The sequence below is a fragment of the Phyllobates terribilis genome, unplaced genomic scaffold (genome assembly GCF_046119375.1).
Source record: "Phyllobates terribilis strain yellow unplaced genomic scaffold, ASM4611937v1 Scaffold_3__8_contigs__length_932513732, whole genome shotgun sequence".
NCBI classification, from domain to species: Eukaryota; Metazoa; Chordata; class Amphibia; order Anura; family Dendrobatidae; genus Phyllobates; species Phyllobates terribilis.
Genome location: NW_027362763.1, coordinates 201,884,421 through 201,910,387, shown reverse-complemented (window position 1 = coordinate 201,910,387; position 25,967 = coordinate 201,884,421). Strand labels below are relative to the sequence as shown.

At 44.4% G+C, this 25,967-nt stretch overlaps 1 protein-coding gene across 3 annotated transcripts in view; it reads left to right on the top strand.

Moving 5' to 3' along the window:
- The window catches only part of SAG (S-antigen visual arrestin), an 80,489-nt gene that overhangs the window by 33,600 nt on the left and 20,922 nt on the right, over positions 1–25,967 (top strand). For 2 of the 3 annotated variants that reach the window (XM_073674485.1, XM_073674483.1), the window contains exons 2-7: positions 5,468–5,562; positions 14,069–14,163; positions 16,918–16,978; positions 21,761–21,805; positions 23,631–23,824; positions 23,968–24,027. In XM_073674485.1, the coding sequence (XP_073530586.1) occupies positions 14,104–14,163; positions 16,918–16,978; positions 21,761–21,805; positions 23,631–23,824; positions 23,968–24,027 (420 nt within the window). In that variant the 5' untranslated portion in view covers positions 5,468–5,562; positions 14,069–14,103. Of the gene's footprint in view, positions 1–5,467; positions 5,563–10,515; positions 10,646–14,068; positions 14,164–16,917; positions 16,979–21,760; positions 21,806–23,630; positions 23,825–23,967; positions 24,028–25,967 lie in introns of those variants that run through there. The other variant, XM_073674484.1, reaches the window with a different exon arrangement.

Here is a 25,967-nt window from a genome sequence, read left to right as displayed (position 1 = left end):
ATTTCTAAGTGAACAAAATAGACTCTGGAAAGGCATGGGTAACGCGTTGGAAAGTCTGAACCACATCTCCTGCGTCTCCATTGTGTGGGAAGGACCAACGCCATTGATGATGATGCTGTGTCCAGGTGAGGTGTGAATTTAGGCTTTCCATAGCGCTCCCCATACCTCTGTAACGCCATATTTGTCATGAAGTAAAAGATCACATCAGATGTAGTCCAGTTTTTGTCCATCTATTAAATGATGTCTCTGCTCCTTGGTATATACAGTCCTGCTCATTGTTATTGGCACCCATGAAGTTTAAGTGTATAATGTGGAATATCTCCTGAAAAAAATGAATCAAGTGACAGACTTCTTTTTGTATAGAGCGCTAGTGTTAAATACAAAAGAGCAAATGATAAACAATAATTTAAAACAAAAAACAATGGGAGGGAGAAATAGAAAAACCTAAAGCTTGCTGTGCAGTTCCAGACTGGCCATCTGACAGTTCTGGCAAATACCTGATGGGCCGGTCCGGCCTTGGGCCACATTACCTGCTATTAGCAATTGTGATGGAGCACAGAGCCGAAGGCTCTGTCACTTACTCAGGCAGGCCGCGGACATCCCTTCACACGCAGCGCAGGTCACTCACGCAGGCGGGCCGCGGGCATCCCTTCAGCCGGGGGCTTGCTGGAGGCTGTCGCATGGAGGTGACGTCGGTGGTCGATGACGTCACTGCATCGCACCGCCAGTGGGGGATCATCTTGCCCTATGGAGGCTGTTTGTGGGGGATTATCCTGCTATATGGGGGCTCATTGTGGGGGATCATCCTGCTATATAGGGGCTGTTTGTGGGGGACCATAAGACTATATGGGTCTGTTTGTGGGGGATCATCCTGCTATATAGGGGCTGTTTGTGGGGGACCATAAGACTATATGGGTCTGTTTGTGGGGGATCATCCTGCTATATGGGGGCTGTTTGTGGGGGACCATCATGCTTTATGGGGGCTGTTTGTGGGGGATCATTCTGCTATATGGGGAGCTGTTTGTGGGGGACCATCATGCTGCATGGGGGCTGTTTGTGGGGGATTATCCTGCTATATGTGGGCTGTTTGTGGGGGACCATAATACTATATGGGGGCTGTTTGTGGGGGACCATCATGCTTTATGGGGGCTGTTTGTGGGGGATCATTCTGCTATATGGGGAGCTGTTTGTAGAGGACCATCATTCTACATGGAGGCTGTTTGTGGGGGATTATCCTGCTATATGTGGGCTGTTTGTGGGGGACCATAATACTATATGGGGGCTGTTTGTGGGGGACCATAATACTATATGGGGGCTGTTTGTGGGGGGCCATAATACTATATGGGGACTGTTTGAGGGGGACCATAATACTATATGGGGGCTGTTTGTGGGGGACCATCATACTACATGGGGGATCATCCTGCTATATGGGGGACTATTTGTGAGGGACCATCATACTATATGGGGGCTGTTTGTGGGGGAACACCATACTTCATGGGACTGTTTGTGGGGGATCATCTTGCTATATGGAGGCTGTTTGTGGGGGATTATCCTGCTACAGGGGGCTGTTTGTGGGGGGACCATCTTACTACATGGGGACTGTTTGTGGGTGATCATCCTGCTATATGGGGGCTCTTTGTGGGGAATCATCCTGCTATATGGGGGCTGCTTGTGGGCGACCATAATACTACATGGGGGCCGTTTGTGAGGAACAATAATATATGGAGGCTGTTTGTGGGGAACCATCATACTATATGGGGGTTGTTTGTGGGTGATCATCATACTATATGGAAGCTGTTTGTGGATGACGACCATTCTATATAGAAGACCATCATACTACATGGGGGCTGTTTGTGGGGGACCATCCTGCTATATGGGGGCTGTTTGTGGAGGACCATCATTCTCTATAGAGGACTGTTTGTGGGGGACCATCATACTATTTGGAGGCTGTTTGTGGGGGACCATCATACTATATGGAGGCTGTTTGTGGGGGACCATCATACTATATGGAGGCTGTTTGTGGGGGACCATCATACTATATGGAGGCTGTTTGTGGTGGACCATCATACTATATGGGGGCTGTTTGTGTGGGACCATCATACTATATGGGGGCTGTTTGTGGGGGACCATCATACTATATGGGGGCTGTTTGTGGGGACCATCATACTATATGATGGCTGTTTGTGGGGGACCATCATAGTATATGTGGGGCTGTTTGGGGAAACCATCATACTATATAGGGGTCTGTGGGGGATCTTCATCTTGTGTGGGGGCTGTGGTGGACATTATACTGTGTGGAGGTCTATGGTGCACATTATACTATGTGGTGGGCTGTGGTGACCTTCATACTGTATGGGGTGATTAAGGGGAACATCAAATTTAATGGGGTGGTTATGAGGGGTAGCATCATGCTTTATATAGGGGTCTGTTGTGCACCTCATACTGTATATTAGGGGCTGTGCTGAATACCATACTATATGGGGGGCTGTGGTGACCATCTTAATATCTGGGTGCTGTGCTGCATCATACTTTGTATAGAGTTTGTGAGGTCATCATACCATGTGGGGCATAATACTCTATGAGCATAGGCGGATTATAATGAGGGTAATCCGGGCTACCGCCCGGGGCCTCGGACCTCCAGGGGGCCCGGGGCTCCGGTGTGTCTATGCCCAGATTGCCCTCATTATATGTGCGGCGCTGCGGCACATACTGGCAGACAGTGGCGGGGGGGCCCCCGGACCGCTCCCCCAGCAGCGGCGCACGGACGCTGCTTCTTCTCCGGCCGGGCCAGCACTGCAGCTGTTAACTTTCCTGTGTGCTGGCCCGGCCGCGTCACTGCTAGGAGACACGGCCCTGTGCACGGCCGTATCTCCTAACTGTGACGTCACTCAGTGCGCGCCCGGCCTGCAATGTTGCACCGGAAAGGAGCAGGAGGACTGGAGCCGAGCCGGGGGATGGTGAGTCTGTGTGTGTGTGTGTGTGTGTGTGTGTGTCTGTGTGTGAGTGTGTATGTGTGATTGAGTGTGTGTGCAGGCAGATATCATTGTGTGATGTCCGTTTATATGTATTTTTGTGTTTCAAATGTGTTTATGTGTGTATGTATATGTCTGTATATGTTTGTGTGTGCGTGACTGCGTGCGGCCTCCCGCTGTCTCTGGGGGGGCGCCGTGCGGCCTCCCGCTGTGTATAGATGGAGCTGTGCGGCCTCCTGCTGTGTATAGTTGGCGCTGTGCGGCCTCCTGCTGTGTATAGATGGCGCTGTGCGGCCTCCTGCTGTGTATAGATGGCGCTGTACGGCCTCCTGCTGTGTATAGATGGCGCTGTGCGGCCTCCTGCTGTGTATAGATGGTTACGTGCGTCTCCCGCTGTGTATAGATGGCTACGTGCGGCCTCCCGCTGTGTATAGATGGCGCTGTGTGGCCTCCTGCTGTGTATAGATGGTGCTGTACAGCCTCCTGCTGTGTATAGATGGCGCTGTGCGGCCTCCTGCTGTGTATAGATGGCTACGTGCGGCCTCCCGCTGTGTATACATGGTTACGTGCGGCCTCCTGCTGTGTATAGATGGCGCTGTGCGGCCTCCTGCTGTGCATAGATGGTGCTGTGCGGCCTCCTGCTGTGCATAGATGGCTACGTGCGGCCTCCCGCTGTGCATAGATGGCTATGTGCGGCCTCCCGCTGTGCATAGATGGCGCCGTGTGGCCTCCCGCTGTGTATAGATGGCGCCGTGTGGCCTCCCGCTGTGTATAGATGGCTACGTGCGGCCTGCCGCTGTATATAGATGGCTACGTGCTTCCTCCTGCTGTGTATAGATGGCGCCGTGCGGCCTCCTGCTGTGTATAGATGGCGCCGTGTGACCTCCTGCAGTGTATAGATGGCGCTGTGTGGCCTCCCGCTGTGTATAGATGGCTACGTGCGGCCTCCCGCTGTGTAGAGATGGCTACGTGCGGCCTCCCGCTGTGTATAGATGGCTACGTGCTTCCTCCCGCTGTGTATAGATGGCGCCGTGCAGCCTCCCGCCGTGTATAGATGGCTACGTGTGCTCAATATTGAGTCATACAATTAATATAAGTCTATGTGCCCACGATGCAGAAATGCTCCGGATTTTTTTTTTAGCGTTTCTGCATCTCCCTGGCAGAAAAAACGCATGCGGATTGTACATGCGTTTTTCCTGCCAGGGACAAGCGGAAGTGAAGCGTTCTTCATATGCATTTCTGCATGCAGGTTGACAATGCGCTTTTCAAGCGATTTTACCATCACTTGGTAAGTGCTTGACAACTTGGTCACACTATATAAATCCATCCAACTAGCATGGATTTATATAGAGTGACCGTAAAAGAATGGTAAAAAATAAAAAATAAATATATAATTACCTTCTGATGGCCTGCCAACGTCAGCGGTCGCGTGACCCGTCACATGACTAAATGACGTCACGGCAGGTCCTTTTCAGACCATTGTGAGTTGCCGGCCAGCCAGGACGCATCGGATAAAGACACCGGGGGCCATCAGAAGGTAAGTATGATATTTATTTTTTATTTTATTCTTTTTTTACAGGTACTATGGTACCCGGATCTAGAGGACCACATTGAAACGCATGGATTCTGCATGTACAGATGCAGTGATGAGGATTCCATGCGTTCCAATGCAAGTCAATGGCGGCGAAAACGCCGAGCTTCCGCAAAATAATTGGTAATGCTGCGGATTTTTCCACAATGATAATCCGCAGCGGAAATTTCCTCAGCATTGTGCACAGCATATGCTGATTATCATTGGGGAACATGGCAGACCTTCTACCAAGCGTTTTTTAAGCGTTTCTGCAGCGGAATTGCTTAAAAAACGCATAGTGGACACACAGCCTAAAAAAAAATATTATAATTAATATTGTGCCAAATTAATTTCACGTGAACTATCACAGGGGATCATGTGACATGTGATACGTCAGGTGTGTTTGTGTGTGTGTGTGTGTGGGGGGGGCGCACCTTCTAAACTGCCTGGGGCCCTTGCTACTCTTAATCCACCCCTGTCTATGAGGGTCACGAAATGGGTATCATAGTGGGTGAGACCACTTAGGGGCTTTATAAGAGGGAAAATAAATGTAAGTGCTGCGATACATATCCTCCGTTTCTTAGAAAGTTGAGAGATATGCCATTCTTTGACGTAATAGGACTTTTTCTATGGGACCTGTTATTTCTATGTACTCCCCTTTGGAGGCCCAATGGGGGGGTCGCTGTCATTATGGGGAAGCAAGGAGGCATTATTATTATTATTATTATTATTATTATTATTATTATTATAAGAAAGCACAGGGGCTGTTTGTATAATTATAACTAGGTGCATGGTCACTATTATAAGGGGTCACAGGGGAATTATTATAAGGCAGCACAAGTTGTGGTTTGTGTAGAGGTGGTAGAATGAGAGGAGGGTCTTGGAAAAGCTGTAAAGTAAAGATGCCTCTGTTATATTTTACAAGGACGAATTATGGTCGGAAGAAGAGGTCATGGCGGTCTGGGCCGAATTAAAAAGAAGAGGGAAAACGAATGAAAACAACCAGCGAGAACAGCACTGGTGAGAATCTGCACAGTACACACATATATGGTCTGTAGAGCACTGGTGTAGACCTGATATTACCATTTTATGGTCACTGTATGGTTGTGATATCAGTCCTAGTGCAGTGGTTTTAATTAAAGCGGTTATCCAGGTTTAATGTTAAAGTCTGCAGTGACTCTGTATGACTGCAGATTTCTGAATCCTCATAGTGTGTGCATCGCGTGCTGTGAGGATTCTCCGGTGTCGGGAGCGGCCGGTCATGTGACCACAAGTATGATTTGAATCCATGCGATCACGTGCTGACTAGACGTACACGGCCTTTCTCAATACAAGTGAATTTAGCAAAGCAGAGTACGTTTAGTTGGAATGTGGCCGGAGGTGTGGAAATCCCATACTTGTGGTCACATGACGGTCTCTCCCAACGCTGGCACCAGAGAATCCTGACAGTGCGTGCTGTGAGGATTCAGAAGTCTGAAGTCACAGAGACTTTAACTCCAAGCCTGGACAACCCCTTTAACAATCAGTATGGTGGTATTATCAGTACTGTATATACGGGTAATATTTGGTTATCTTTTTTTTTTTTATTTGTCTGTTATATTGCAATATTGTTCTTATTCAATTTTATATAGCGGTATTACTAGACATATTGAAAATCTTGATTTCCTTCAGGGAGGGTAATATAAGTAATAGATATCTCCATATGGTGCTCGGGGGCTGGCACAGCATGTGCCTGTGTGGTTTTATATGCCAGGGCTAAATTTCAGTCCCAGTCCGTCCCTGTTGCTGTGTCACTGGTATTGGTACCCTTTACATTAATTTAGTATGGAAACACATTTTGACTCACCTGTGGTAAACCACAAAAGAAATTCACCTGTGATTAGTTGTCGGTGCCCATGTGACATGAATTAGCCAATGAATGATGACTTCAGTGTTTTAAAAAGCCACATGGTAGGCCCTGTTCCTTTGTCACAATGGTGAAGGCAAAGGAGCTGTCTGGGGACATCAGAACTGCTATTAGCAAACACAAGACTTCCATCTTCAAAGACCTTGTTATCATAGTTTCAACAGGGCACAATGTTATTAAGAAGTTTTCCAAGCATGGAACAGTCAAGAACCTTCCTGAATGTGGGGAAAAGAAGAAAACTGACAAGAGATGTCTTCGAAGGTTGGTGCGAATGGTGGAAAAAACACCACGTCAAACATCCAAAGACATGAAGGCCAACCTGGAACAGTCTAGGGTCATGGTTTCAACAAGTACTATATGCCGCACACTAAACCAAGCAGAGCTTTATTGGCAAAGGCCAAGGAAGAAACCATTGCTGAAAAAAATACAGAAAAATGAACGACTGATCTTTGCCTAGGAATACTTTGACAAACCACAATCCTTCTGGGAAAATGTTCTGTGGACAGATGAAACAAAAATAGATAGAGGTATAGAGATCCATGGCATATCAGTTTATGGTCGGGGTTATTCCCCGCGTCACACCCAGCATCCACCGCGCACTTTCCCAGTGATTGAGGACAGGGAGAGCGCGCGGTAGATGCCGGGTGTGACACAGGGGAATAACCCCGCCCACAACCCAGCAGCCACCGGTGGAACGTGGAAGAGGGGTCACATGATGCCTGTGAGCGGCCACCGATAGCGCCGCTGACAGGCAGTATCAACAGCGCAAGGTAATTAGAAAGAAGGTTGTATTTATCATTAAAACACACTGGCATTTTTTTAAAAAGTACTTTACAACCCCTTTAATGACCAGACTGTGGAGGGAACTTACCTGCATAATTATTGTGTTTCCTCTACTGAAAGCAATTAAGCTAATACAGGAACAGAGCACATCTGCTGCCACCTAGTGGATGCAGAGAAGATTCACAGAATATGGGTACTACAAATTTCAAGGTCATTCAACCTTCATTCCTGACGGATGCTTCATAGGCTCCAATGGTTGTTAGGCTAAGTTACCATAGCAACCAGGCTGTCAGTCTGAGTCATGTTTTAGATTTGCACTGGGATAGTGAGGTCATTCTCAATGACAAGCTGCAAACTGAGAGAAAAAAAATTAAAAGTGGTTTTGAGACTACGATATTGAAGAACTGTCCTTAGAATAATATATTGGATCTGTAAGGGTCTGACTCTCAATTGATGGGGCTGCGCTTTTCCATTGTGCTTGGTGACCAAAGCTACAATCCTTTCCTGGCTCCTGACCATTAGCTGCTGTGCTGTATTGATATTGTCTCCTGACCTCAGCTCTGTCCCTGACCACGTCCTCATCTACACTGTGTTCCAAATTATTATGCAAATAATATTTTCTCAGATTTTCCCAAATTACCTATATGAATTGCAGTCATTGTAATTTTCCAGTCAAATAACTATTAGAGTACAATTGAAAGGTTTTTGTACAAACTGCCTATGATAACAGTATATTTTTCAAAAAATAAAAAACTCAAACTGCACTCAAAATGCATGTTCCAAATTATTATGCACAGCAGAGTTTTCAACCTTTTCATTTTAATAAAGAACAAAAAAAATGGTCATTTTTGCAATTATAAGCATTAGCAGGTTATTACAAACTGAAATCAAACAGTTTTCACCTCAAAACTTTATTCTAGGTGATGTTACATTTGCACATAGGACCCCTTGTTGGAAAGGAGCTTCTGAACTCTCTCGTACATTGAATTTGTCAGGTTTTGGATGGTTTCTGCTTCAATTGTTTTGCATGAGGACAGAATACCCTCCCAGAGCTGTTGCTTAGATGTGAACTGCCTCCCGCCATCATAGACACTCCTTTTGATGATGCTCCAGAGGTTCTCAATGGGGTTGAGGTCAGGGGAGCATGGGTGCCACACCATAAGTTTGTCCCCTTTTATGCCCACAGCAGACAGAGATGCAGATGTGTTATGTGCAGCATGAGACGGTGCATTATCATGCATGAAAATGATCTTGCTGCGGAATACACGGTTCTTCTTCTTGAACCATGGCAGGAAGTGCTGTTTGAGAAACTCAACATACATCATGGAGTTCATCTTTACCCTTTCAGGGATCCTAAAAGGGCCGACAATCTCTCTCCCCATGATTCCAGCCCAAAACATTACTCCACCTCCTCCTTGTTGGCGCCGTAGCCGTGTTTGCATGGGGTGTCCATCAACCAGCCATCCTCCACTCCATCCATCTGGACCATCGAGATCATTTCATGCATGATAATGCCCCATCTCATGCTGCACATAACACATCTGCATCTCTGGCTGCTGTGGGCATAAAAGGGGGCAAATTTATGGTGTGGCCCCCATGCTCCCCTGACCTCAACCCAATTGAGAACCTCTGGAGCATCATCAAAAGGAGTGTCTATGATGGCGGGAGGCAGTTCACATCTAAGCAACAGCTCTGGGAGGGTATTCTGTCCTCATGCAAAACAATTGAAGCAGAAACCATCCAAAACCTGACAAATTCAATGAATGAGAGAGTTCAGAAGCTCCTAAGGGTCCTATGTGCAAATGTTACATCACCTAGAATAAAGTTTTGAGTTGAAAACTGTTTGATTTCAGTTTGTAAGAACCTGCTAATGCTTATAATTTAAAAAATGACCATTTTTTTGTTCTTTATTAAAATGAAAAGGTTGAAAACTCTGCTGTGCATAATAATTTGGAACATGCATTTTGAGTGCAGTTTGAGTGTTTTATTTTTTTAAAAATATACTGTTATCATAGGCAGTTTGTACAAAAACCTTTCAATTGTACTCTAATAGTTATTTGACTGGAAAATTACAATGACTGCAATTCATATAGGTAATTTGGGAAAATCTGAGAAAATATTATTTGCATAATAATTTGGAACACAGTGTAGTCTGCCTTGTACATTAGATGCTTCCTTGATTCTTCATAGAGAAGGTACACAAAAAGACTCCCATTAGATTGGGCCGTGCCATATACCAAAAAGTATATAAGGTATTTTTTGACACATGCAGGAGATCAGGGCTTATATACAGATCGATAAACTGTAGTAATGGAGCAGATAAAGGTGGTGGCTTTAGTTTATAATAAAAAAAACTTGGTGACAGGTTCCCTTTAAACAATACACACAGGAATGTTTAGGAAGGCATCCATGTGGGCACTGACAGCTTGGGGCCCCTGTGCAAGAAAGATGTCTGGTCCCCCCTCCCTGCCATAATGCCACTTATGGTGAGGGCTGGCCATGGGCCCCTCAGAGCCTCGGACTCCGAGCAACAGGCCAGATTCCCCTCATTATTACCACCCTGCGTGGCATTTATTCAAGTCCAAAAGCAGAATGAAATTCAAATTGTAACTAAGTAAAATATTTGTTAAGGATTAGGAATGGGAAGCAAGGAATGAAACATACATCTCATTTCTCAGAGGTCCTGCTCTATTCTTTAAATGGCACCAAGCTTATTTATATAGTGGGCTACAAAAATCATAGAATCCTAGAATGTTAGAGTTGGAGGGGACCTCCAGGGTCATCGTGTCCAACTCCCTGATCAATGCAGGATTCACTAAACCATCTCAGACAGATGTCTGTCCAGCCTCTGGTTGAAGACTCCCATTGAAAGAGAACTCTCTACCACTCGTGGCCGCCAATTCCACTCATAAAGATGATTATGGTCATAAAGAGTTGAAGAGGCAATTCTAGGCAAGCTCTACATTCTCCAAACCTTAGAAATGAGCGGGGTTCATCATGAAACTCAAACCTGGCAAACCTTTCTTGCTCATCTTATCTACACACCTGAGTCACTCACAGATATAGTACACATTTAGCCACCCTCCTCCTAACCCCAAGCTTTGCTTTGACCTCTCTGGTCACCTGTGATGGGTATAGAAGGTGCATCCAATGGCCAAATATCCATGCCACTCTCTCCCCCATCCTGTGTCCTAGAGGCTCTTGTTAATGCTCCTTGGTGCTGACACAGATACTTCTGGCTCATCTCCTAATCCTGCTTCCTTCACAAACTCCACTAGGGATTATTGGGCTTTCTCCTCCCTACCCTCCTGCTGCTGCTACAAATTGAGCTGTGGAAACTTCTTGGTCAGAGTAAATTTCAGCTTTCTTCTGGACCTCGGAACTTTATCTTCAGACCTTGCACCTGTTTTCATAGTAAGAGATTTAGCTTGGATTACCATTGTAGGCCTTACATAGTAGAACATTACTATTTCTGTTTTGTTTGTACTATTGATGATGGCAGTTGATTACAAGGTTTCATTTATTTATGTTTTTGTCTTTATTATTGCTTAATTTCCATTGCACTTTTGATGTAATTGGCTTGCAGGGTTGGCATTGGTGAGGTTGGTTGGCACAGTTCTACTACTAGAAGTGGCTAGGTATGCTTGGCTTAGTGTGCCACTTTTACAGTAAAAGTTAATGTAACATCCATTTCCTAAGGCAAAATGTATAAATTATTATTTAAATGCAAACTTTGAAATTAAGATTTTATAATACAGTTTACTAATTGGTATGTCATTGTTTCATTTTAATGCTTGTGGATTAATCGCTATAAAGAAAATAAACCTAATGCTATTGAATTATATATATATAGTCTACCGTAATTGAAGATTACTGGATGTTGTATATCAGAGTAGAGCTTAGAGTAATGCAGGTTGTTGTATTGTATATGCTGAATATTCGTTTATATTTTATGTTATTTAACTACTTGCACTACACTACATAACAAAGCATTCATGCTGAATATGTTGTATCTGAGATAGAAGTTAGAGAAAATGAATGGATGATGATTGCAAAAAGTTGGATAGTAACCAGTTTGGTATATTCTCCTTAGGTATCGCAGCAATATAGTATAGACAATGTAAAAGTCTCAAATATGTTCAACCCTGCAGTCAACTGGGGTTACATTAATGAGCAGTTTTATACTGAGCCGCTATTTACTGCCTCGCTGCAGAACTTTAGCCACGCTGCGTGAAATAAATGTAATGGTGTAAATATGGACATTGCACAGTACCAATTCTCTTATTCTGCATATATGGACACTGCACAGTGCCGCTTCTCTTATTCTGCATATATGGACACTGCACAGTATCGCTTCTCTTATCCTGCATATATGGACACTGCACAGTACCGCTTCTCTTATCCTGCCTATATGGACACTGCACAGTGCCGCTTCTCTTATCCTGCATATATGGACACTGCACAGTACCGCCTCTTATCCTGCATATATGGACACTGCACAGTACCGCTTCTCTTATCCTGCATATATGGACACTGCACAGTGCCGCTTCTCTTATTCTGCATATATGGACACTGCACAGTACCGCCTCTTATCCTGCATATATGGACACTGCACAGTACCGCTTCTCTTATCCTGCATATATGGACACTGCACAGTGCCGCTTCTCTTATCCTGCATATATGGACACTGCACAGTACCGCTTCTCTTATCCTGCATATATGGACACTGCACAGTACCGCTTCTCTTATCCTGCATATATGGACACTGCACAGTACCGCTTCTCTTATCCTCCATATATGGACACTGCACAGTACCGCTTCTCTTATCCTGCATATATGGACACTGCACAGTACCGCTTCTCTTATCCTGCATATATGGACACTGCACAGTACCGCTTCTCTTATCCTGCATATATGGACACTGCACAGTCGCGCTTCTCTTATTGTGTATGTATGGACGTCACACAGTACCGCTGCTCTTATTTTATATTTATGGACACTGCACACTATCACTTCTCTCGTACTGTACAGTGTCCATACATACAGGATAACTGCTTTTATTCTGTATTTATGGTCACTGCACAATACAACTCCTCTTATTCTGTGTATATGGACACTGTGCTGTACTGCTTTACTTGTTCGTACATTAGGTATAATTCTCAATTTCTGCTCTCATTCTGTATTTATGGACACTGTATCACGCAATCTGCAGTTGCAGTTTTGCGATGTCCTCCTCCGGCTGGTTGCTTATCATAATCACAGTGATGGCGAAAATCATGTTTTCTAGTAACGCTGTTTGTGTCTCATGATTATCAATTCCTTGAGACTTTTTTCTCAGAACTTTACTCTGCAGTTATGATCTTTTTACGGTAATTGATGGCAGGATGGTGTCTTCTACCATTAACCCCCTTGCAGTATTAACAGAAGTACAGTAATTAATAATTGGTCATGAATATTTTAGGCTCAGATGGGTGGGTCCGGCTGCTCAGATCTATATTATACCATATGATAGGATGTTTGAATTTGAATGCTCAACCCTCACCCCGACATCATCTGTCAGGGGCCATAATACAGGAGAAATTAGACTGTGAGCTCCAGTGGGGACATGGTTTGACATGAGTGGTGTTCTGTGTACAGCTTTGCAGAGTATGTTGGCACTATACAGTAACAGTAAATTGTTGAATAAAATGCTCACCTTTTGGTATGTTGTCAGAAAGTGTTTTCTTACTGAAGTTGGTATTTTTGTTTAATACATGAAGCAAACATAGTCGGTATTGACCATGACCTCTGTGCCAGTTTACTGACATCAAAAAGTTGTGAAATATGGTGCACTAGGTAATTACACAAAAATGTTACGAACCGTCTCACTTCTGCATCACCTGTCACTTTTCTTTAAAGTAGGCGTGGTTTATCAAATGGGGTGTGGCCAACCACAGCCAGACTGATTTACCATAATGTAAGGCAGAAATATCTGGAATATATGCTTGTGGTTCAAGATATCATATTAAATGCTAGTCATGTATCCCATTGTACATACACATACATTTTCACATACATACATACATATACACACAAACATATTGTAGCAAAGCCAGGTACGACTGGATTAAATCCTATTACTGCAGGTCTTAATTAGATGCACCTGGCTAGCTTTAACTAAGAACCAGGAAATGGGTTCACCTTGGTCAGTCAGTCTGCTTGATGTTGAGCATTGTTGAGTGTGCTAAAGCTGGTGAGTGACCATCCCAAATGTGAGCTATAGCTGAGAGAGAGAGACATGACAGGGTCTCTCTCTGAATGGAGACTTTTTGGGGTCAGCTAGGGAAGCTGAGCAGTCTGTGTGTTTGGGCAGCTGCAGAGAACAGTGGTGAAGCTGCAGCCTGTTCAGTGTGAACCGTGCATGGAGTTGAACACGTCTGTTTGGTGATGGAAGCTGCTGGAGCTCAGGCTGAAGGGCATACCGAGATTGGTAGGATCGTACTTCTTCTATGGGTAAAGTTTGCTTCAGGAGAAAGGACTGTAATCTTTTAGAGTGAGTCCGCACTGACATAGATGTGTCCTGCTAAATGAACTGCTGTTATACCTTTATGCCCAGAATAGGCTATTTTTGGTTTTGAATCATTTAGAGTTTTATGAAAGCAATAAAACTGCACCTGTTTGGACAAAACTGTATTGCCTGTGTGAATGCTATCTAATGCCTACCTGAGAGTGTGGATCCCTACAATATATATATACACTACATATACACACACACATGTTCTTACTTCTTATATGAAAGACAAAGAAAGTACAAGCATAAGACAATCTAATAAATAAAAATGTATCTGTCTATATCAGCAGGCTGAAAATCCTTATAATAAACTCACAGCAACATGAGTGGAGACAAGAAATACAGACATATCATCTTTAAGAAAACCTCCCGTGACAAAGCGGTTAGTATTCCTATATATGCAACATAGCCAATGTCTTGTCTTATATTTCCTTTTAAAGCGTACCTTCACTTTCAAAGAAAATTGGTTACAGTGCAGGTCTAAATCAGTTAGTAAACCAAAATCCACTAGGTACAAAGTAGTCATAGAATTAAGGCCATGTTTGGACAAAACGTGTTTTGCCACAACTGGCCTGGAAAGCAACTTCATTTTAAGCCATATATGAAAAAATACAACATTTGGAGTCTTTAAATGCTACAAATATACAAATCATTTTATTATTGCACAATATTTAAAAATTGCATAAAAACACAGTGAAAAATGATCACAGCAAAAAAAACAACTGAAGAAATTTCTGGTGTTAGGATATCCAGATGCAAATCATATCCCAGACCCACAAGTAGTTTTATAGTCCTTAATTTCAGGAGAATAAATCTCTTTGTGGGACAGGGTCATAGGCATGCAATATATACCATCTGATACAGTATTAAATAGTTAACCATCATGGCTAAACGGTCTTGGATACATAGTTTACAGACATCTGTAAATATGTATTCAGTAGGACTATCAGCTGTGTATCCACCAGACTTCTGCACAACACAACTGATGGTCCCAACCCCATTTATAAGGCAAGAAATCCCACTTATTAAACCTGACAGGGCACACCTGTGAAGTGAAAACCATTTCCGGTAACTACCTCTTGAAGCTCATCAAGAGAATGCCAAGAGTGTGCAAAGCAGTCATCAAAGCAAAAGGTGGCTACTTTGAAGAACCTAGAATATAAGACATATTTTCAGTTGTTTCACACTTTTTTGTTAAGTATATAATTCCACATGTGTTAATTCATAGTTTTGATGCCTTCAGTGTGAATGTACAATTTTCATAGTCATGAAAATACAGAAAAATCTTTAAATGAGAAGGTGTGTCCAAACTTTTGGTCTGTACTGTATATGCCATGATAAATTTAATGTAAATCCTAGTACTTTGTCTAAGGCTTCTTTCAGACATTTATTTTTCACGTACGTGTTTTATCCATGATTTTCACAAATAGAATATGTACCCATTATAGTCTATGGGGTCAGTCACATGTCCGTGTTTATTTGCAGACTGTGAGTTGGCAAAAAAAATAATGGAGGCATGTCCATTTTTGATCCATGTCATGGATCAAAATTACCCATACAAGTCTATGGGTCCATGAAAATTACGGACAGTGTGTGTATGGCATCAGTGTGTAATATGTGTGCTGTCCAAAATTCACATTACAATGTATTGAAAAAAAAATTCATAAGTGAAAATAACAGAAGAAACACTGATGGTGAAAACTGACACTGACCAAACACTGATGAAACTCAGATAAAAAATACGGATGAGGAACGGTCCGTGTTTTACCGTACGAGAAAAATCACAATTGTCTGAATGAGGCCTAAAACCAGTATGTTGCCCTGTAAATATTATTTACATTTTTATTAGAATTCTCCCATGATTTTTCTGATATTAAGGCCTCATTCAGCCGCCCGTCTTTCTCTCGTATGTGAAATAACGGACCAATTTCCATTTTCAGTGTTTTGGATCAGATTTTCATCAATATTTGGTCAGTTGTCCATCCAGATTTACCATCAGTGAGTTTTGAAGAAAAAATTGCAAACCTTCTTCTACACATTAGGCCAAGTTCAGTCGAGCATCTTAAATATTGTCTGATTTTCAACCTGAAAAAATTGATAATTTTTCATCCTTATGGCATCCATTATTTTATACATTGATAAATGTCCCTCACGTATTTATATTCACATGACGTGTATACCGCCGAATAGATTTGTTATAAAGGAAAAGAAGAATAGACAAGTGCATAATAATTAAAATGTAACTTTTATTGTGATCATTAAAATATTAATAATTAATTCATAGTTAAAATAGTCCTATTCAAGGATAACCTTTGGTCAGGCATAGGACTATTTTAACTATGAATTATTAATATTTTAATGATGGCAATAAAAGTTAAATTTTGATTTCACATGTCTATTCTTCACTTCCGCCTTTTCCTTGATAACACTGTTTTATTCATCAGCGGTTATTAAAATTTACAAGACCAAAGAAAAAACAAACAAAAAACCCCAGTCTTCTGACCAGCCCTATTGAACAACATTGTCCTTAGTACTGTCAATATGATACAAGTTTTTTCCACAGACAGCACTTGGACCGAAAATATGTTAGTGTGAACGAAGATTTTATGAGACTAGTATATTTACTTAGAAATTAATTTTAAAATGACTGCGTAATCTTAATCCTGATATTAAAGTTATCATTTTTTATATTAAGTAGAAAAAAAATATAAAAAAAAGGATTATTTTGCCATTTTGACATGGATTTTTTAACATAAGTACACCAGCCTCATCATGCCCCTATACACTTTAGACCAAAAAATGGGCAGATAGTCATTTGCCAGCGAAAAACTCGGGCCAAAAAGTTCAACATGCTGATCTGTGTTTTGAACGATAGTGAAGGTTGACATTCGGGCATCAGTCAAAACTAACAGTCTCCAAAACAGCCTTTGATCAGCCGTTATAGTCAAAATCAGCAGTCTTTGGCGACTTTTATTTAATGTGTTCAGGGGTCATAACATGTGCAGTTTGTATAGTAAAATCTGGTGACCAATCCCCATTAATCATCATTTTCACCCACATAACAGAAGTCCATTAGAAAGTAAATGTATACGTATTTCGCAACCATGCAATAAACCGCCCTTATTTTCTTCCATAGGTGAGTGTATACCTGGGTAAAAGAGATTACATTGATCATGTGGAATCTGTGGATCCAGTAGGTAAGTAGATAACTAGGGCACTGAAGAAAGCTGATGATGTACCACATAGCCCAACCCCACAGCCATGCTCCCAAACTTGTCTGTCATTAGATATTGCAAATCTACAACTCCCATCATTCCTTGACAGCTGTAGGCTGGGTGTTGTAATTGTGCAGCAGCTGCAGAGACAAAGTTTAAAGAACATTGCCTTATAGCAGGAGTGGGCAATTCATTTTCCCGAGGGCCAAACAAATAGACTGAAATGAATTCTGCTCAATATTAATTATAATTATTTTATATTAATATTGTATTACTTAATATTGACCAGAATTAAGTATGCTGACATCCCCTTATATACCATATTAGCCCTCACACAGCCCCCTATATACCGTATGACCCCAAACACAACCCCTGCCTCTGTCACCACAGAGGTACTGCATCTCACCCAGAGGTGTGGTGCCCCACTCTCAGGTAAGGAAGGAGTACTGCCCGGGACCCACCCACCTGCATCCAACACTACACTATTCCAGACCAGCAAGAGGGGCAAGATGCATGTGCACAGTGCTGAGCCCTGTCCCTGGTTGGAAGGGGGGGAACCGAGAGAGGGGGAACTATGTAGTGGGTGTGAGTGGAGGAAGTAGATCAGGGGAGCACCTTCAGTAGGAGTATAAAAAGGGAACCACCTTGAAGGAGACAGATCAGTCTGAGGAGAGAGTCAGAGTGAGAGTTGGAAGCAGGAGCTCTGTAGGAGCTCTGCTCAGGAGGAGAGGAGGAAGGAGCGGGCCAAGACTGAGAGGCCCAGGAGGACAGGCTGAGAGAGAACGGGAGCAGAGGGAAGGCTCCAGAGAGACAGAAGGGATCCCAGGGGCACAGGAAGTGCAGAAAGCCACCCGTGCGCCCGAATCTACACGGACGTGGAGGGATCAGGCCACAGAGGGGACCGGCCCCTAAACTAGTGGAGAACAGCAAGTCTCAGCTAGATAACCGGAGGCTACTGTACTTTCAAGGTGCAGCTGCCCACTACAACAATTATATCGCCGAAAAGGTGGCCGCATAGGGTCCAGGGAACTGCACGTCGCCCGACAAGATCCGAGGCTACCGGCTTGGGACACTGATTGTGAGGCGCAGGGCAGGAGGGTGAGAGCCAGCGCAGGAAGACGAGCGAGGAAGGAACATAGAACGGGGTCCCGTTAAGTACTCCTGAAATACCTGAGAGCTGCTGAATCCCTTTCTTGGTGAACGCAGGACGACGTTGGTGGTTATAAGCTGGCAGTTGTAACCAGGAGCAGCGTGATAACTGTGAGTAAAATCTGAAGACTGCACCCCACTGTGTCCTAGAATTATTGCTGCGCCATCACTAGCCCTGCACTACACTGCATCAGCAACATCTACCTCATAAAATCACCATCTACTGCCCTGGGGCTAAGCTCTACCTATGGAGAGCTGAACCAACTCTGCTGCATCACCACCAGTTCCAGAGGATCTGCACCGCAGCGGCGGCCGCATACCACAGGTGGCGCCACGAACATTATCTATGAAAACTATATTCCCCTTTTTACTTATCCCCTTTAATTGACCACCCTGGGTCACGGACCGGGTCACTGCCACCGTGACATCCCCCATCATCGACCAACCCGGCTACCGAGTACCCCACGGCCCAGGGGGCGTGTCATATGATCCCCCTTATAGTCCCCTATATGCAGTAGGAGCCCACACCCAGCCCCCTATACACCATAAAAGCCCACGCAGTCCCCTACATACAGTATGAGCCCCCACATAGATCCCTGTATTCAGTGAGCCCACACATATCCCTTCTATATACAGTAGGAGCACCCACATAGCCTCTTTATATACAGTATGAGCCCCCACATAGCCCCTATATCAAGTATGAGCCCCTACATAGTCTTCTATATACAGCATGAGCCCCCACATAGCCCCTATATATAATATGAGCTCTGACATAGCCCCTATATACAGTATGAGCCCCCACATAGCCTCCTATAAACAATATGAGCACCCACACGGCCTCTCTATATACAAAAGTGTTCAAAATAATAGTCCAATATGACTAACCAGATTAATCACTATTTTTGGTATAAATTATATTACCACATGTCAAACAGTTTACCAGTTGGTGCAGTAGATCTAAGGAAACCAACAGACTCAGTATTCATGATTTGCATGTTTTTGAGTCTGTGTATTTCAATAATTAATTGAAAGGGGGTGTGTTCAAAATAATAGCAGTGTGGAGTTCAATTAGTGAGGTCAATCATTCTGTCAAGAAACAGATGTGAATCAGGTGGCCCTTATTTAAGGGTGAAGCCAGCCCATGTTGTACATGCATTTCTCCTTGAAAGCCTGAGAAATATGGTTCGTTCGAGACATTGATCAGAAGAACAGCATACTTTGATTAAAAAGTTGATAGGGTAAAACTTATAAAGAAGTGCAAACAATGATAGGCTAAAATGATCTCCAATGCTTTAAAATGGAAAGCAAAACCAGAGAGACGTGGAAGAAAACAGAAGACTACCATTTGAATGGATTGACGAATAGCCAGAATGGCAAAAGCTCAGCCAATGATCAGTCTCAAGTTACCTGTGAGTACTGTGACAGTTAGAAAACTCCTGTGTGAAGCTAATCTCTTAGCATGAAATCCCCGCAAAGTCCTACTGTTAAAAAAAAAGACATGTACTGAAGCGGATACAATTTGCCAAAGAATACATCAACCGGCCTAAAGAGAAATGGAGAAACATTTTGTGGACTGATAAAAGTAACATTGTTCTTTTTGGGTCCAAGGGTCGCAGACAGTTCGTCAGACGACCACCAAACTCTGCATTCAAGCCACAGTACACTCTGAAGACAGTGAAGCATGGTGGTGCAAGCATCATGATATGGGCATGTTTCTATAAATATGGTGCTGGAGCTATTTACCGCATACCAGGGATCATGGACCAGTTTGCATATATTAAAATACTTGAAGAGGTCATGTTGCCTTATGCTGAAGAAGATATGCCCTTGAAATTGGTGTTTCAACAAGACAACAATCCTAAACACACTAATAAATAAGCAAAATCTTGGTTCCAGTCCAACAACATTGAGGTTATGGAGTGGCCAGCCGAATCCGCGAACCTTTATCCGATAGAACACTTGTGGGTGACATCAAAAATGCTGTTTCTGAGGCAAAGCCAACAAATGCCAACAAATTGTGGGATGTAGTCAAAGCATCCTGGGCAGGAATAACAGGTTGACAGGTGAGAGAAGTTAGTTGACTCTATGCAACATAGATGTGAAGCAGTTCTAAAAAACTGTGGTTATGCAACAAAATATTGGGTTAGTGATTCACAGGAATGCTAAATCCTAAAAAAAAAAGTACATATTGTGAGTTTGTAAAGTCAAATGGAGACACTGCTATTTTTTTGAACAGCCCAATGTTCATTTTTTGTTATTTTCTGTAAAGTAGTGTGGTAAGACGACTCTCTTGGCCGCTTCCGGAAGTAGTCTCAGGAACCGGGTTTTCTCTGCAGGCTTTATTATATGGCATAAAGCCCTGCAACTCCAGCAAAAATAAACACGGCCTTACTGGCAAAACGACAAACAAAAGATAAACGATAGCACAGTCCATATGTATGTGGAACTCGCCCACACAGGGTGTAGTCCCAGCCTTCAGCTCTGTCCTGAGCTGAAGCTTTCCCAGTCTGGAGACCTTGCCTCTCCAGACCACAACACAGAAAAAACAGGACTGAACATTTAAACCATGCCCAGCCACACCCTGAGGGGAGGTATGGTGAATGATGTCCCTCCCATCTCTATGTCATTCACATAAAACCACACCCTTTAAAAGAGTTAGCCCCCAGCATATAACATGCTGGCAGAAATTCAGTAGGTTTCAGTTCACACAGGAGAGCAACCTGAGTGACACATACCTCCCCTCATATATCACACCAGTGACTCTGTCTCAGTAGTTAAAAATTATATAAATTTCTCTTCATGTTTTGAATTCGAAAACAATGTGCAATGTTCCCAGTGCATGGAAATAAAAACTAGTATAAAGATTTTGTGCTTAACTCATGTTTTTGAACATATTGCTATTATTTTGAACACTACTGTACAGTATGAGCCCTCACATAGCATCCTATATACAGTGTGAGCTCCCACATAGCCCCCTATATACAGTATGAGCCTACACATAGCCTCTTCATATTCAGTATGAGCCCATACATAGCCTCCTATATACAAAATGAACCATCACATAGCTCCCTATATACAGTATGAGCCCTCACATAGTCCCCAAAATATAGTATAAGCCCCTACATACATGCAAACATCCCATATACATATGAAAAAAAAACAACCAAACACCACGTACTCACCTTGCTCCCGTTCCTTTGGCACTCTGCTTTTGTCTCCGGTGCACTAACTCTCCGTTCAGCAGACGCCGTGTAATGATGTCATCGTGTCTGCTGACTCAGTCGCACACACTGATTGGTGGAAGAAGGAGCTGACGGCTCCATTGTCCACCAATGTGTTCAACATTGTCTGCATCCCGAGGATGCAGATAGCGGTGACAGCGGGCGGCAACAAACTGGTGAGGACCAGGTGTGGCTCGTGGGTCCTTGTTTCAACCCTTCGGCTGTCTCAGTCCGCAGGCCAGACTGAAACAGCCCGAAGGCAGAATATGGCCCACTTGTGGCAGTTTGCCCAGCTCTGCCTTACAGCATTGTCTTTTCAACAACAGTTAGATTAATGGTAGTGCTAGATCTTTACTAATGTGAGTGATTTCCCCTTTTATTTTTTTTATCTTAGATGGCGTAGTTTTAGTTGATCCTGACCTCCTGAAAGGGAAGAAAGGTAAGTAATGTGAAAATTTGAAGTAGTGGATTTCTTTTATGGCCACATTGTAAAGTGCTGCTGAATATGTTGGCGCTACAAAAATAAAAATTATTATTCTTATTATTACATCATGGCTCAATATGGTGACAATAGTTAGGCTTTAACGGGCTGTCCCACAAATAAAGTAGCAATGCTCTTGGAATAGTAATAAGTTCCACAACTGGATGTGTGAAAAAAATGTTCCTGTGCTGAGATAATCTTATAAATGTGCCCCTGCTGTGTACTGTGTAATGGTAATGGTAATGGCTGTGTCTGACCGTGCAGGAACATGGTCTGATCTAGCACATCTCAAGGGCAGGGGAGGAAGCAATAGAGTATACAGACATCACAGCATGGGATCACAGCTGGTTCTTTCTGTGAGGTAAAACATTTCACTGCCTGTTTTATTACAGGAGTGTGTGTTTCTGCAACATCTCCAGTCCCCGGGGCTCATCATAAATCCTGTCAGTGAGGTAGGAGCTCTGGCTGCTGCTGAGTTTCTATATCACTGACTTTATTTATGATGAGCTGAGAGTGCTGGAGACGAGGCAAAAACACTACAATCCTGTGCTGTCTTGTCTGTATCCTCTCTTTTGCTTCCTCCTCTGCCCAGGAGCTGCGGTATGATCAGACCATGTTCCTGCACGGTCAGACACAGCCATTACACAGTACACAGCAGGGGCACATTTATAGGATTATCTCAGCACAGGAACATTTTTTAACACCTCAAATTGTGGAAATTATTTCAAGATCTATTGATTAAAATATACTTTGTTTGAGGGAAAATCCCTTTAAAGAGAGCCTGTCGCCAGGATTTTATACCCCAAACTAAAGGCATGTATGTACAGGTGCTTTATTGCTGATTAAATCCTCACCTTTCTTGTAGAAATCTTTTTTGCTGTTTTAGAGAAATCCATAGTTGCAGTTATATGCTAATAAGTTGTAAGTGCAGTGAGGCGGGCGCTAGACTTGCAGATCTCCTGCTTCTCTGCATTTTCTCCGCCAGGTGCCTTCTCGTGTCTGCAGTTTCTGCAATGCTGCTGTCACATGTGGCACACCTCAAAATAGGGCCTATTGGGACTTTGCCTCCCAGGGGCCCAAATAAACTTACAACTGGCCCTGTTATCCAAAGTAATCAGTCACTATTTAGCAAGACCCCTGGTACCGTCTGATTGCGTCTCTGCTGGGAAGCTTTGACAGTCTTTACTAAGTACGTGTCACGCAGGCACTGTACGTCGTCACCTGGCAGCTCCAAAATTTCTAACACGAACAGACTTGGCGCAAAGCTGCTTCATTTCCCAGAACCCAGGGGTTGCCCTGGCCTTCACCCTTTAACCCTTGTACCGGAATCTGGACTTGAACCGGGGTCCCTGGGCTGGGGCCTCAGAGTCAGCTGCTGTTCGGTGGTGCTAGCTGGCAAGAAGGATAGTCAGGTAGTCGGGTCAGATCCAGGAGGTACAAAATCATCAAGCAGGAGAAATGTCAATAAACTTTGATATTAGGGAACAGAATAAATCAAGACGATACACCAGATACACTGATAAAGCCAGGAAGCACAAACATTGACTGGCAGTGGAAACTGGCTCTCAGGGACTTACATAGTGAACAGCCCTATCCAGTGCTGACAAAAGGTAGAAAATCAAACATGATTAACCCCATAGCTTCTGAACTAGCAGATCCACAAGTCTGAGGAATAAAATAGGATTGATGCTGTCAAGCATCCGAAGCAGAAACCGGCACAGATGTTACAGTATGGTTGCTCTCTCCCCCACGTGCTATACACTTTTGATTGTCTTTTTCACAGTGTATGTCACTCTGACTTGTGCATTCCGCTATGGTCAAGAGGATATTGATGTGATCGGCCTGACCTTTCGGAAAGATTTATACTTTGCACGAATCCAGGTTTATCCTCCTGTGGAAGATGTGAAATGTCTCACCAAAGTCCAAGAAAGGCTAATGAAAAAACTGGGGAACAACGCCTATCCCTTCCTGATGGCGGTAATCACTTAGATGTCTGGCTCAATGCTGTGCTGTAGCTGGAATATCTTTCCACTAGAAATACATTGTCTTTACCCATGTGGAATGTGTCACAGTAATGCCGATGATTATGATCTTATCAAATCCCTTATTTTCTTACTTAGTTTCCTGACTACTTGCCGTGCTCGGTGTGTCTTCAGCCAGCTCCATCGGATGTGGGGAAAGTGAGTAGATTCTTTTGACTTTCAACAATTTATCTTGATAGAATGAGAATTTTGGTACAGACAAGAAATAATATAATCAGAGAAGACGATTGTGTGATCTGTAGAGTACAACAAATATTCCAAGAGCCTGCTAGAGATGTAGATATAAGGCTAAAATCACACGAGCATAAAAAAATAGAAGAAGTGACAATTCAGCTGACCACTTATGTATTAGAGATAAGTATCCCAGGAGGCATCCAGGGGAGACAGTCTGTGGTCTGGGGGTGGTGCAGGAGTATGCACTGGTCAAGCTTCCAGGTAAAATAGGTCTCAATGGTCCAAAAAAAGGATGTTCTCCAGCTCCAAAGGCAAGTACTGTAGCTAAAACTTAGCTTTTAATTGTATAGGATGAAAAAAATAATTGGGAGAATGTGCATGTATTAAAAAAAGAACCCATAAAGGAGGGGGCTGGATTCGGGTGTAGCTAGAGGGAAGCCCCCCATGACCAGTATTGGCCGGTAGGATTTTGAGTTTGGAAAATGCGGGTGTTTAGGATTGGGTGAGGAAGTACGGGGGCGGGCATTATAAGAGTTGAGGGGTGGTTTATGGGGAATAGTGTGGGAAGGGCCATTCTCCTGTAGGACTCGGTACAGGGAAGACCCATAGCACAAATCCCTACCTCTATGGAGTCAGTGGATTCATTGGTGGCCCAGCTGCGGGACACGGCCCGTTATATGGATGGAGGCTGGCTGGCGTCCCAGCTGTCAGCCTTGCTGGGGACAGCACGTGCGGCGGACCACGCACCGGGACCCAGCGGGACACCTCGAAGATCGCGGCCTCTGGAGCGGCTGTCGCATGGAGCATCTGCGGGCAGCAGGCGGCGGCTGCGGAGCCCCTCACGGGACCCTGCGGGTAGCGAGCAGCACAGTGCGGTGCCACGCCGCCGTGCTCGCACCAGCAGGAATCCGCACCGCCGGCCTGCGGGCCCTGGACGGCGTAGATCAGGGACCGGCGCCGAGGTGCAGGCTGCACAGGAATTGCGGGCCGCACAGGAAGTGCGGCCGGCATCTGCAGCACAGCCCGGACCTGAAGTCAGGGCAGCGCCTTGCAGGGGCATCCCTGCATCAGGCAAATCTGCCTGCATACGGCAAAAAATTGGAGATCGGAGGCGTGCAGCGGTGGAGCAGGCGGGACGGACATCTGGAACAGCAGGTATCCCTGGCGATGCTCCTGTGGGGGTACCTGCCAGACGGAGCGGGAGACTCACCATACGGTGGCGATCGGAGGGCAGGCAGCAGCAGGGAGAAGCAGCACTGGCAGGCCAAGCTCTTCAGTCTGCGGTGGGCGGCAGAGTGGAGCTGCCTGGCAGTCACATCCCATCCAGCCTGTCCGGGTCTGGGGGTGATTGGGGTTACAGGCCTACTAAGCGGAGCAGAGTGAGGACAAGCGGGAGGCGAACTCCAGGCGTGGGAGAATCAGCGGCTGCGGCAGGCGCTCGGGTCCCCCTGGTAACGAGGAGGCCGGGGGCGCGGGCCTGGAGCATGGCCGCCAATCGGAAGGATTGGATTTGGAACAAGGAACCGACAACTCACGGGATCGGCAGGACTCAGGATTGTCGGCTGGTGGGGACACAGCACCTGCGCAGCTACGTGATTATGATTATATGTCTGGTTTGTTGCCCGCAGGGGCTGTATCACAAGGGGTAGTGAATAGTCAATTGGTGGGGTACGACGTGAGGAATGTGGGTGGGCCGAGTGGGGCACAGGTACCAGGGCTTAGTGATATTTTACGCACTATGTCGCAATTCTTGCTGAGGTTAGACGGCGGGGTAGCAGGTGAGACTGGTGTCTCGCCCGTGAGAGCTTGCTTGCCTGGGCAGGCGGCAGCGCAGCGGGCTGGGCCTGAAGCGTTCAGATCAGTAGTTGGTAGTGGGGAGGTGTCCTCCGGGGTTTCGGTATCGG